The following is a 13,910-nucleotide window of genomic DNA, read 5'->3' on the forward strand; positions in this document are numbered from 1 at the left end:
CGGCATAGCCGTCCCTTGTAATAACAACGTTTCGAAACAGTGATTGAATCAACCCAAACCGATCCCTTTTAAAATGAAACTTCAGTCCTTGAAGGGAACCGTCACTGTCTGAGAGTGGCTCGGAGCGGAGGGAAGACTGGGGCGTGACGCCGGAAGTGGCGTATTCACGTTGGGGGCGGTTTTGGCCGTGACACCCGGAAGTAGTCACTTCACCGTGTGAGCGGGTCTGCGGGAAGCGGCTGGTGATCAGTGACAGTAGCTGTCAGTGAGGTGGCGGTTACTAACGTTACAGCAGATGGCTGTGAATCTGACGGTGAACCTCTCCAGCCCTTGCTTAGGTGAGTATCGGCCGGAGCGGACTGGACTGGACTGGGCCGGGCCGGTGGAGGGGCATGAAGCCGCCTGGCCCAGTGCCGCACACGGTATTGCATCATGTGTGGGACAGCCTGGTCCTGGAGCCGGCGATTAACAGCATGTCCTTGGAGGATGGGGTGGGTTGGAGGGGATCTGTGCTTCAATGTGTAGAATCATACGAACTTTAAAATCTGCACTGTCAGTTATTGACAATCTGTGATCATGTGCTAACATTTTTTTTAAACAGTTAAATGTGTGTCTGTAAGACGAGGATTGGTTTCACTTCCAAACTCTTCAGTATTTTCGTTTCTTTCCCCCCCATCATTGACAAATCTTGCACTTTTTTGTATTGTAGCTCCCGTTTAACTATGTACAATATTATTAGATTTATTGAAGAAATTGTCTATATATGTAAAGTCGGTATTGTTAATATGACAGTTATTTAATTAACGTGGCACTTCCGATTATATTCTGCATTGGGTTTTTTTTGTTTGCTTTTAATAACTTTTTAAAAATCTCTATTCTGATCAAAAAGATTTGGTTATACTGAAATTTGAAGTATGTATGTTTAAATTTTCTTCCTCTTCAATAAAATTATTTCAAGTTTGACAACGTATGAGTTTGCATATGTGCTTTCTGGAGGTGCGGCGAATAAATGACATGGTGTTATTTACGTTCTGGGGATGTCGAAGCCATGTTTTAAGCTATGCAGACTATTTTTTTTAATTGTTCAATGAATGGGTGTGGTTTTGATTTTTTTAAGAAAGCTTGTTGCACTCTTTAAACCTGTTCTAGAATGGTGTTGGCAGGGATTTTTTAAATTATTATTCACACATACGGTGTGGCAGTCCCTGGCAAGGCTAGCTCATCCGTAACTGCCTTTGAGAAAGTGGTGATGAGCTGTCATCTTGCACCACTGTCATCCATGAAACGAAGGTGCCATTAAATTGGACATTCCAGGGTATTAACCCAGTGATAGTGGGGAACCTGTGATTTACTTAGAATTAGGATGGTGTGTGGGCTGGATGGGAACATACAGGTGGTGATTTTTTTTTTCTCTGCTGCCCTTGTCTTTTCTAGATGGGAGAGATTGTGATTTGCAAGTAGCTATTAAAGGAGGAGCCTTGGTGAGTTGCTGCAGTACAGTTGGTACACGCTGCTGCCACTGTGCTGGTAATAATGTTAGTGAATGTTAAGTTAGATGAAGTGCTAGTCATAGAACATAGAAGGATACAGCGCAGTACAGGCCCTTCGGCCCTCGATGTTGCGCCGACCGAATCCTACCTAACCTATACTAGCCCAATAACTTCCAAATGCCTATCCAATGCCCGCTTAAATGACCATAAAGAAGAAGAGTTCACCACTGATACGGGCAGGGCATTCCATGAACTCACAACCCGCTGTGTGCAGAATCTACCCCTAACATCTGTCCTATACCTACCACCCCTTAATTTAAAGCTATGTCCCCTAGTAACACCTGACTCCATTAGCGATAAAAGGTTCTTAGTATCTACCCTATCTAAACCCCTAATCATCTTATACACTTCTATCAGATCTCCCCTAAACCTTCTCTTCTCCAATGAGAACAGCCCCAAGTGCCTCAGCCTTTCCTCATAAGATTTTCCTACCATTCCAGGCAACATCCTGGTAAACCTCCTCTGCACTCGTTCTAAAGCTTCCACATCCTTCCTATAGTATGGCGACCAAAACTGCACACAATACTCCAGATGAGGCCTCACCAGAGTCTTATACAACTGCAACATGACCTCAGGACTCCGGAACTCAATTCCTCTGCCAATAAAGCCCAGTACACCATATGCCTTCCTCACAGCACTATTTACCTGGGTGGCAACTTTCAGAGATCTGTGTACATGGACACCAAGATCCCTCTGCTCATCCACACTACCAAGTAGCCTACCATTAACCCAGTAATCCATCATCTTGTTATTCCTACCAAAGTGAACGACTTCGCACTTAGCTACATTGAATTCCATTTGCCACATTTCCGCCCAGCTCTGCAACTTATCTATATCCCGCTGTAACCTACCACTTCCTTCCTCACTATCCACAACTCCACCGACTTTTGTGTCATCCGCAAACTTGCTTACCCAGCTTTCAAGTCCTTCCTCTAGATCATTTATAAAGATAACAAAAAGCAATGGTCCCAAAACAGATCCTTGTGGTACACCGCTAGTAACTGCGCTCCAAGATGAACATAATCCATCAACTACTACCCTCTGTCTCCTTCCAGCCAGCCAATTCCTAATCCAAACCTCTAATGTATCCTCAATGCCATACCTCCGAAGTTTTAGCATTAGCCTACCATGGGGAACCTTATCGAACGCCTTACTAAAATCCATATACACAACATCTACTGCTTTACCCTCGTCCACTTCCTTAGTCACCTTCTCAAAGAACTTAATAAGGTTTGTGAGGCACGACCTGCCCTTCACAAAACCATGCTGGCTATCCCTGATCACGTTATTCCTACCCAGATGTTCATAAATCTTATCCCTTACCATTCTCTCTAAGACTTTGCCCACCACTGAAGTCAGACTCACTGGCCTATAGTTACTAGGGCTATCCCTACTCCCTTTCTTGAACAATGGGACCACATTCGCTATCCTCCAGTCCTCTGGTACTATTCCCGTTGACAATGATGACATAAAAATCCAGGCCAATGGCTCTGCTATCTCCTCCCTAGCTTCCCATAGGATCCTGGGGTAAATGCCATCAGGCCCAGGAGACTTATCTATATTCATCCTTTCCAATATTCCCAAAACCTCTTCCCTGCATATTTCCAGGGCATCCATTCTAATTATTTGTGATTCCATATTCACATCAGCAACAGTGTCCTGTTCCTGAGTGAATACTGATGAAAAGTACTGATTTAATGTCTCTCCAATCTCCTCCGCCTCCACACACAACTTCCCACTACTATCCTTGACTGGACTGATACCTACCCTAGTCATCCTTTTATTCTTGACATACCTATAGAAAGCCTTTGGGTTTTCCCTAATCCTACCAGCTAAAGACTTTTCATGTCCCCTTCTCGCTTCTCTTAGCTCCCTCTTTAGCTCCTTCCTGGCTACCTTATAACTCTCAATCGCCCCTACTGAACCTTCACGCCTCATGTTTACATATGCCGCCTTCTTCCCTTTCACAAGGGACTCCAATTCCTTACTAAACCACGGCTGCCTCACAAGGCCCTTTACACCATGCCTGACTGGTACATACCTATCGAGGACACGCAGTAGTTGCTCCTTGAACAATCCCCACATCTCATTAGTGTTCTTCTCTTGAAGCCTGTTTTTCCAATCCACACATCCTAAGTCATGCCTCACTGCATCATAATTTCCCTGCCCCCAGCTATAACTCTTGCCCTGCGGCGCACGATTATCCCTCTCCATCACTAAAGTAAAAGTCACCGAGTTGTGGTCACTGTCCCCGAAGTGCTCACCTACCTCCAAGTCTAACACCTGGCCTGGTTCATTACCTAGAACCAAATCCAATATAGCCTCCCCTCTTGTTGGCCTGTCGACATATTGTGTCAGGAAACCCTCCTGCACACATTGTACAAACACCGACCCATCTAATGAACTCGAGCTATAGCTCTCCCAGTCAATATCTGGGAAGTTAAAGTCCCCCATAACAACCACCCTGCTACCTTCACTCTTTTCCTGAATCATCCTCGCAATATTATCCTCTACTTCTCTAGGACTATTAGGAGGCCTGTAGAAAACACCTAACAGGGTGACCTCACCTTTCCTATTTCTAACCTCAGCCCAAACTACCTCAGATGGCAAGTCCTCTTCCATCGTCCATTCCACTGCTGTGATACTATCTTTGACAAGTAATGCCACGCCTCCCCCTTTTTTACCCCCATGTCTGATCCTACTAAAACATTTGAACCCTGGAACGTGCAACAGCCATTCTTGTCCCTGTTCTACCCACGTCTCTGTAATGGCCACAACATCAAAGTCCCAGGTACCAACCCACGCTGCAAGTTCACCTACCTTATTCCTTATACTTCTGGCATTGAAGTATACACACTTCAATCCACCCATCTGGTTACAGGCACCCTCCTTAGAGATTGCTGCATTATTCCTAACCTCCCTACACTCAAGGTCCTGTACCCTAAAGCTACAGTCCTGGTTCCCATGCCCCCGCGGAGTTAGTTTAAACCCTCCCAAAGAGCACTAGCAAACCTCCCCCCAAGGATACTGGTGCCCCTCAGGTTCAGGTGTAGCCCATCCTTTTTATAGAGGTCCCACCTTCCCCAGAAAGCTCAACTGAGCTGTTTCCATTTTGAATTGTTGGGACTGAACATATCCAGACAAGTAGGGATTATTTCATCACATTCCTCTATTTTGTCTTTTAATGGACAAACCTTGCAGGGGATGGGGTTGCTGGTGGAGGAGGAGCATTGATCCAATTGAGTTTCTGGTCAGTGGTAGAGGATTCGATCATGATAATATGAATTATTAAGGGGTGATGAGATTCTCTTATTGATGACAGTTGTTGCCTGACATTTGCGTGGCACAACTGTTAATTGCCACTTATTCCAAATCCAAATTCTTGCTAAGTGTTGTCATTTGCAGACATGGACTGCATATGTTCTGTGGTGTTGCAAATGAAACCCTATCCAAATATCAACAAGCATCCCCACTTTTCTACATGATTGATGGAAGATTATGAACTCCTGTACTGATGTTATGGTGCTGAACTGATTGGCTTAACAATTACCTTCCTTGGTGCTAGTTTTGACTTCAGTCAGTGGTGTTCAACTTGGAAGACTACTGATTCTTCATTTGAGAGAAGACGATGGATAGTAGTCAACAGATGATTTCCTCCTCAATGCTTGACCCGTTTTGGGACTTGTTCAGGTTTGGAGTCAATGTCGAGGGCTCAGTGGGTCACTGCTACCTGATGGGCAGCATGGTGGCTCAGTGGTTAGCACTGCTGCCTCACAGCACTGAGGACACAAGTTTAATTCCAGCCTCGGGTGACTGTTTGTATGGAGTTTGGATATTTTTCCTGTCTGTGTGGGTTTCCACTGGGAGCGTCAGTTTCCTTCCACAGTCCAAAGATGTGTAAGTTAGCTGGATTAGCTATGCTAAATTGCCCATAGTGTCCAGAGGTATTTAGGCTGGATGGATTTGCCATGGGAAATGCAGGGTTATAGGGATTGGGCAGGGAGGTGGATCTGGGTGGGATGCTCTTCAGAGGGTCGGTGTAGGGATTCTGTGATGACTACCACATCTTTTGGGTTCGTTCTGCTACTGAGGTTGTGATTGTAGGAGTCTAGAATATTAGCTAAAAGATTTAATTCAGTGACGTGACTGTGGCAAGCTGTTGTTTGACAGCTATCCCAATTTTAGTCAAGGTCCACCTTACCATATCCTGGGATACTCCAGTGGTTTATAGTCTCTTATTCTTATTAAATTTGATATCTTGGATACAAATTAAGAGGTTTTGTTTGACCTTGTTAGAAGATGTTGTTGGTGTCACCCACATTGCTGTGGAGCTTGAGTTACAAATTGAGCGGGCCAGATTGTCATTATTGATAAGTGTTTTGTTTCTGATTTATTTGTTTGACTTGCCATGGCCTGAAGACATGAAGAGAATTCCCATAGGGAACTGTTCTGTTCCATATTTCCATACTTAACATTCATTTATATATAAAAAGAGACAACCTTGCTGGATTCATAAAATGGCTGAGGTTGATCACATGGTCTTGATTCCAGAAGCTTCTGGATTCCCTACTTTGTATAGACGTTTTAGCTAAAACCAACACAACATGCTCTGGGATGAGCCTTTTGCCTCCAGCCAGCTCAGGACCAGAGTAAACCTCAAAACCCTTTGTGTTAAATGATTTTGCAATGCTTCACATCATGCACACTGTTAGCTTAGTGACCTTCCAATTCACCCCTGAGATGGCCATTCAGCACCTGAAATGTCTGTCTATGTCACATGATTGAAATCTGAGCTTGTTAAATCATTTTAAGCATATTATTCTGAGATTCAAAGTCAGTTGCTGTTTTGACCTCTGGAGGAGGATTAGGACTCCAGGCTGAGTTGTCAGCCTGCCTCAGATCTTCCATTTGTTTCCAAGTTGCTGGCTGGAATGAAGCCTTCGTTTTGCCTAAAATAAGGAAAAACTACTGGGTCCAGCTCACTGAGGAAAATATGTTTGAACACTGACCATTGGGAATTTTTTATTCATGTGAGGTTTTTTTCTTTTCAATATGGATTTGCCAAAACTTGTAATTTATTACCTATCTCCTCTTCTTTCTTAATGTCTTGAGTGCTTGTATGCTTGGATGATGTAGTGAGTTAATTTCACTGTCTTAAAGAACATTCTAAAAAGGCTACTTCTTCCCTCCAGCTTTGCACTTTTTACCCCACCTCCACGTACCCCATCCCATCCCACTCCTTTCTCTGTTTATTGTGACAGAAAGACAAAAATGATTGGCATTTAGAGAATGTGTGTCAGGAAGTTCAGAAGCAGAGAACAGTGAAGTCTCTGAAGTTATCAGCAGTGAATCAGGTGTAAGATTCCATATATACTTTCATCACTGGAAGAAAGATACAGAAAAATGCAGAAAGCAACCCTTTTCATGATGTGCCTGGGAATGAATTGAAATTAGAATTGTTTTCCCCTGTTAAGGCCAAGGCACTGACATATTGTAGATAGGCTGGAAAGTGTTGTTAAAATTTTGTCGATAAACCTTATTTTTGATTTAATAGCACATAAAGTTAGGGTGTTGTTCTGATTTTGTTTTGAAAATGAAATCCAAACACTGGCATTTGGTTGGATTGGTTCTTGCTGATCTAAAAGTTTTTTTTTGCTCAATCTTCCTTCTGAATACTTTAACTGGTTTGGAAGAGGCACAGGGTGACTGTTTCACTTGGGAAAGATCTCTGACTTATCCAATTCCAAATCACAACATGCAGCATCTGCTGAAGGAAAGATAAACTGATTTTCCTCATATTTAAGGTGGTTTACTGTAGAAAACAGTGTTTTCTGGCTGCTACAGGACTTCTGGTTTCTCTTCTCTGATTAGCTTTTCTCTGCGTTGCTCAGAGCCCAAGCCTTTCAGCTAACTGACAGCCAGTCACCTTGTGGCATTCATTGGACCTTTATCATTGATAATTGTCCCTTGTCCTCATCAGATGGTTTCATTTGTAAACAGCCCCTTGGCTCCAACGTAGCTGCACACTGCTGAAACCCACAGCTACACGCTTGTTGTTCACAGCTGGTATCATTGCATATTCTCAAAGCATGCAGCCATTCCTTGGAAATTCCTGGGCTTCAAAACAGTTGTTTCTCATTTTTAGTCCAATGTTTTCAAAAAGCGCAAGAATAAAAGGCATGATCTTTACAAGGTTATGGGTATACTTAACCCTAATTTGTTAACTTTAGTTGCACTCTCCAGCAGGGTTTACTAGTGAGTGGGAGTGCTAACTATTTTTCTTTTAAATTTTTTCATTGTTGCTTATGAATGCTACAACAACTTTTAATGATCATTGTTAGTATCAGCTTATTCCACATTAATTATGCTACAGGACCAACTTTACATGTTGGAGAGTGTAAATGCATTGATTTGAACTAGATGTGATACAGATGATTAGCCATCGTTAATGGAATAAGTGGCTGAGAGAAATGTCATGACCTCCATTCCTGCTTGCTTTACCATTTTGTACATTTTGGGAATTAAGAAATATTCAGCAGAAACTGAATGATTCACTTGACCATTCAACTAGTAAGACTCAAACTGCTCTCTAGTATCTTGGGGATTATTATACTTATCATTCTATATATTCCACTATCTCAGCTGATTGCTGAAAAGTGGTGTTTTTAATGTCCAAGTGTGTGTGTACAAATCGGTGAAAATGGCAATTTCACCAATATTCCTTGACATTGTTTGATGACATGTTTATGTTTGAATTACCAAACTGCAAAGCAAGTGTACTTACGCCATTGACTGAAGCCTTTTTAGTCGTTTTCTATTTTGATTAGAGTCATCGAGATGTACAGCACGGAAACAGACACTTCGGTCCAACCCTTCCATGCCGACCAGATATCCCAACCCAATCTAGTCCTACCTGCCAATACCCAGCCCATATCCCTCCAAACCCTTCCTATTCACATAATCATCCAGATGCCTTTTAAAAGTTGCAATTGTATGAGCCCCTGCCACTTCCTCTGGAAGCTCATTCCACACACACACACACACACACCGCCCTCTGCATGAAAAAGTTGCCCCCTGACGTCTCATTTATATCTTTCCCCTCCCACCCTCTATGCCATCTAGTTCTAGACTCCCCCACCCCAGGGAAAATACCATGTCTAATTATCCTATCTACGCCCCTCATGATTTTATAAACCTCTACAAGGTCACCCCTCAGCCTCCGACGCTCCAGGGAAAACAGCCCCAGTCTATTCAACTTCTCCCTATAGCTCAAATCCTTCAACCCTGCCAACATCCTTGTAAATCTTTCCTGAACCCTTTCAAGTTTCACAACATCCTTCTGATAGGAAGGAGACCAGAACTGCACGCAGTGTCCCAACTGTGGCATAACCAATGTTCTATATAACCATAACATGACCTTCTAACTTCTGTACTCAGTACTCTGACCAGTAAAGGAAAGCATACCAAACGCCGCCATCACTATCCTATCTGCGACTCCACTTTCAAGGAGCTATGAATCCTGCACTGCAAGGTCTCTTTGTTCAGCAACACTCCCTACCATTAAGTGTATAAGTCCTGCTAAGATCTGCTTTCCCAAAATGCAGCACCTCATATTTATCTGAATTAAACTCCATCTGCCACTTCTCAGCCCACTGGCCTATCTGATCAAGATCCTGGTGTAATCTGAGGAAACCTTCTTCGCTGTCTACCACACTTCCAATTTTGGTGTCATCTGCAAATTACTGACTATATCTCTTATGCTCACATTCATATCAGTTATATAAATGGCGAAAAGCAGTGGACCCACCAATCCTGGTGGCATTCTACTGGTCACAGGCCCCCAGTCCGAAAAACAATCCTCCACCATTACCCTCTGTCTTCTACTTTTGAGCCAGCTCTGTATCCAAATGGCTAGTTCTCCCTGTATTCCATGAGATCTAACCTTGCTAACCAATCTCCCATGGGGAACCTGGTTGAACGCCTTACTGAAGTCCATTTGGATCACGTCGACTGCTCTGCCCTCATCAATCTTCTTTGTTACTTCATCAAAAAACTCAATCAAGTTTGTGAGACATGATTTCCAACGCTCAAAGCCATGCTGACTATCCCTAATCAGTCCTTGCCTTTCCAAATACATGTACATCCTTCTAACAACTTGCCACCAACAAGGTCTGGCTCACTGGTCTATAGTTCCCTGGCTTGTCCTCACCACTTTCTCTAAATAATGGTACAATGTTAGCCAACCTCCAGTCTTCCGATACCTCACCTGTGACTATCAATGATACAAATATCAGCAAGAGGCCCAGCAATCACTTCCGTGGCTTCCCACAGAGTTCTAGGGTGCACCTAATCAGGTCCTGGGGATTTATCCACATTTGTGTTTCAAGACATTCAGCACTGCCTGCTCTGTAATCTAGATATTTTTTTCAAGATGTCACCATCTATTTCCCTACATTATATATCTTCCATGTCCTTTTCACTGATGCAAAATACTCGTTTAACAACTCCCGCATCTCCGGATGCAAAGACCCTTTGCTGATCTTTGAGGGGTCCTATCCTCTTCCTAATTACCCTTTTGCCCTTAAAGTATTTGTAAAAGCCCTTTGCATTTGCCTTAACTCTATTTGCCAAAGCTATCTAATGTCCCATTTTTGCCCTCCTGATTTCCATTTTAAGTATACTCCTGTTGCCTTTGTACTCTTCTAAAGATTTCTGTCTCCCTTTCTTTTAATTTCCCCGGCCCTTCCTGTCCCTCCTTCTTGACGTTTGTCTCTTTCTCTCCATCTGTCTTTACCTTGTCATCTCCTTCTGTCTCTGCCTCCCATTGTAATCTTTGCCTGTTTTCCTCTGGTTTGTCTCTGATGTCCAGCCCTACTTCTTCTACTACTTATCTTGCTGTGGCAATTAGTCTCGCCCGCTGTCTGTTTCCCACTTTCGGTAGACCTCACTATCGCTACTCTGACCCTCTAAATCTCTGTCTCTCTCTGTCTTTGTCTCCCTTCTCCCTTCTCCCTTCTCCCAATGTAGGTGAAAGTGAGGACTGCAAATGTTGGAGATCAGAGTCAAGATTAGTCGTGCTGGAAAACCACAGCAGGTCAGGCAGCATCTAAGGTGCAGGAATACAGAGTTCAAAAAAATATTTAGTCCCAGCCTCCCTCCAAGTGAGAATGACTGAAAACCGATGATGTTATAGCAACTTCTGCACATGTTCAATTTAAAGAAATAAGATGATTCTGGAAAAGGAAGCTCAATTGAATATCCTGGCTATAACATTACTAAAAAGTTAGGCTCTGGCTGATTTGTTACAGGATGAAGGCTAAATTTAAACTAAGTGTTGATTTGGTATTAAAAAAAACTCTGGAAATCTATGCAATTAGGACTGTCGTGCTTAATGAAGATGAGGTATTTCGAGGTGTCCATTGTCTATATTAAACCCAGGCTGTACTGGTGAAAGTAACTTGAGGGTTGCATGCAATGAGTGTGAAAAGTGAGAGGTCCCATGTATGAGTTAAGGACTTTTAAACAGTGTGCACTACCATATTTGTGTGGAAGGTGGTGTTGAGAGTTGGGACACCAATCTTTGTATGTAATATTTAAGGAGGATTTAATTGTTCTATTGCATACTTAATTTTTTATTACTTTTGGGTGCAACAGCTGTAGTAAAAGTTTTAAAAAGTGAAATCTTATGTTTTTCTTATCTATATGTTTCACATTGCCTTTGTTTTCAGGTTATTGTTACAATCCCTGTTGAGAACAATGTACTGGTGTATTTTAAATAACATTTACCTTGTGCCTTTCCATAAACTATTTCGTTATTATTTACTTAACTGAATACCTGTTAACATTGAGTTCATGAAGGACTGTGAAAAATTTCAGATTGGATTTGTTTTTTAAAATTGAAATTATTTACTTGATTCTGTAGTTTTGAAACCATCCTCTGGGTCCACGATCATCAAAAACTGCCATCAGCTTCTCCTTCTGTAATTGATAAATGGGTCACTCCTATCTCTGCCTCTCAGTACATAATATTTATATTTTACTATAGTTTTGGAATAATACTGTATTGTTGTATAAGGACATTTACAAATGTCTGATCCGATTTTAAATCTTCCAACCCGTTACTTTTCAACTGATACAAATTTTTCTTAAAGTAGTAAGAAGCCATCAATGTTGATTGGGGGAGCAGCCAGTCTGAGCTGCTCTGATTAGTGGGATTGCTGCAGTACAGACATGATGCACACTGACCTTGAGGTATTGATACTGAAAGATCATATTTAGCTCTGATCCTTGACCTGTTCAGTGAAAGATTTTGAGGTGGCCTTGCTTTCTGACAAATATGCAGTACTGTGTAATATCAGAGGATTGGATATTTCATCATGTGTCTAATCTGAAAAACAGCAATTCCAGCAGTCAGTACAGCTAAACCGGATGCTAAAATAATCATGGCGTCTTCGTTTTTACTTTTGGTACTTAGATTTCTTCAAATATTGTTTGATGTTCAATTTAATGTCTAATTTTTCTATTACTGTGGCTTTGACGTCCTTCTTTTCTCCTCCCTAATTGAGATGCCAGGTTGACTGATCTAAGCCTATTAAAATTGTACAAGTTTGTGCTCTTGGCACTTTTTTTGATGTGCTAAACTTGATCGATCCTATTTCAAAACTACTTATTCCTGTACCTTAGCAGCAAAGTCTCTCATTAATCATTTAAAAAAAAATTCAGATATTGGAAATCTGAAGCAAAGACAGTTCTTAAGAAGAGTCACTAGACCCAAAATGCTAACTCTGCTTTCTGTCCACAGATGCTGCCAGACCTGCTGAGTTCTCCAGTTTCTGTTTTTGTGTCTCGTTATTCATGTTATCTTGAAACACTAATATAGCTGCATTTGAAATTTTGAGTCTCTTAATGATATTAAAATCAATCAATTCCTAGGCAATCAAAAATCCATTTGGATAAATACTGATTAAAATGTGGCTGGAGATAGGATTTGTCACTACATTTACTTCTAGGAAAGAAATAGGAGCCTCAATTCCAATTATCCTAAAATCGGATTATCCGAACAGGATCTGAAGTCTTGTGAAACCGTTGCAACAAAGTGTGTTACTGACAATGGTGCTACCATCGCATCTTTTGTTAATAGTACAGGGTAAATGAGGGTTACTTGCACTGAAGAAGATCTGCAAATGTTGCCTCAAGGAGGTGCTAATGACACTGGTGCAACAATCTCAGTCAATTATAGCAGTGTTAAAATAATTTTAACCAACAATGGTGCAACAATCGTGTCTTTAGTTTAACTGAGGAATACCTGCACTGAAGATGATGTGCAAGCATTGCAGCAAAGAGGTGTTATTGATATTGGTGCATCAATCTTAGTCAATTGTCGCAGTGTTGAAAGAAATTTAACACACAAAAATGACTAACATGCTGAAGGATTTAAAATGCATGAAAAATCAAGCTGTACTTTTGTGGTTTTCACAGCAGAGTATAAAGGGAATTCCTGTGTCTGGCCTGATGATACTAGAGAAAGCTGCCAGTTTCCATGAATGACTCCACACCGGTGAGTCTGACCTGGCATATCATTGGGCTGGTTACAGCATTCAAACATCATCATGGCATTAGGCAACTTGGCGTTTTTGGAGAGCAGAAGTCTATGGATGACAGCACTGTGGAAGGCTACACACAGAAACTGCTTTCCATCATTCATGGAGGAATCTACGAACTTGAGCAATAAGACACTGCTGATGAAAGTGGATTGCTTTGGCATGCACTGCTGGATGAAACACTTGCATCCACCACAGAAAAGCAGGTGTTGGGACATAAAGTGCAGAAGGTTTGCATCACGATTTTCCATTGTGTCAATGCCACCGGCACTCATAAATTACCGCTTGTCTACATTGGATGATGTGCTAATCCACGTTGCTTCAAGAACTAGTTTCCTGTGAAGTACAAAGCATAAAATAAGGCATAGATGTCATATCCACGTTTTTCATTTGGTTCCATGAAGGTTTTGTACCTGCTGTCAATCACGTTTGGCAAGCACTAGACTTAAGCAATGAACCTTTTGTTTGTTGACAACGCGGGGGCGCACAATGTGAAGGGCAGCCAGTTAGAATCAACAGATGGATCCATCAAGTGTTAGTTTTTACCACTCAACACCACTTCAAGGTTACAGCCGCGTGACCAGGGAATCATTTGCAATTATGAAAAAAATTATAAACGTAACATGTTGCATGCCATCCTGGATGAAGACCATGCAGAGAAAGGACTGCAGAAAATGATGAAAGCATTCACAGTCCAGGATGCTGTGTACATGTTTGTTGAATCTTGGGACCACATCAAGCCATCGACAACTGTGGAGTG

General features: G+C 42.0%; 1 protein-coding gene across 1 annotated transcript in view; it reads left to right on the top strand.

Moving 5' to 3' along the window:
* The first annotated feature begins 204 nt into the window (after positions 1 to 204).
* eprs1 (glutamyl-prolyl-tRNA synthetase 1) overlaps positions 205 to 13,910 on the top strand; it is a 90,987-nt gene continuing 77,281 nt past the window's right edge. Inside the window, exon 1 of the mRNA XM_060831451.1 lies at positions 205 to 338. Within this exon, the coding sequence (XP_060687434.1) occupies positions 296 to 338 (43 nt within the window). The 5' untranslated portion in view covers positions 205 to 295. The remainder of the gene's footprint in view (positions 339 to 13,910) is intronic.

This window comes from Hemiscyllium ocellatum, chromosome 10 (assembly GCF_020745735.1).
Source record: "Hemiscyllium ocellatum isolate sHemOce1 chromosome 10, sHemOce1.pat.X.cur, whole genome shotgun sequence".
In the NCBI taxonomy this organism is placed as follows: Eukaryota; Metazoa; Chordata; class Chondrichthyes; order Orectolobiformes; family Hemiscylliidae; genus Hemiscyllium; species Hemiscyllium ocellatum.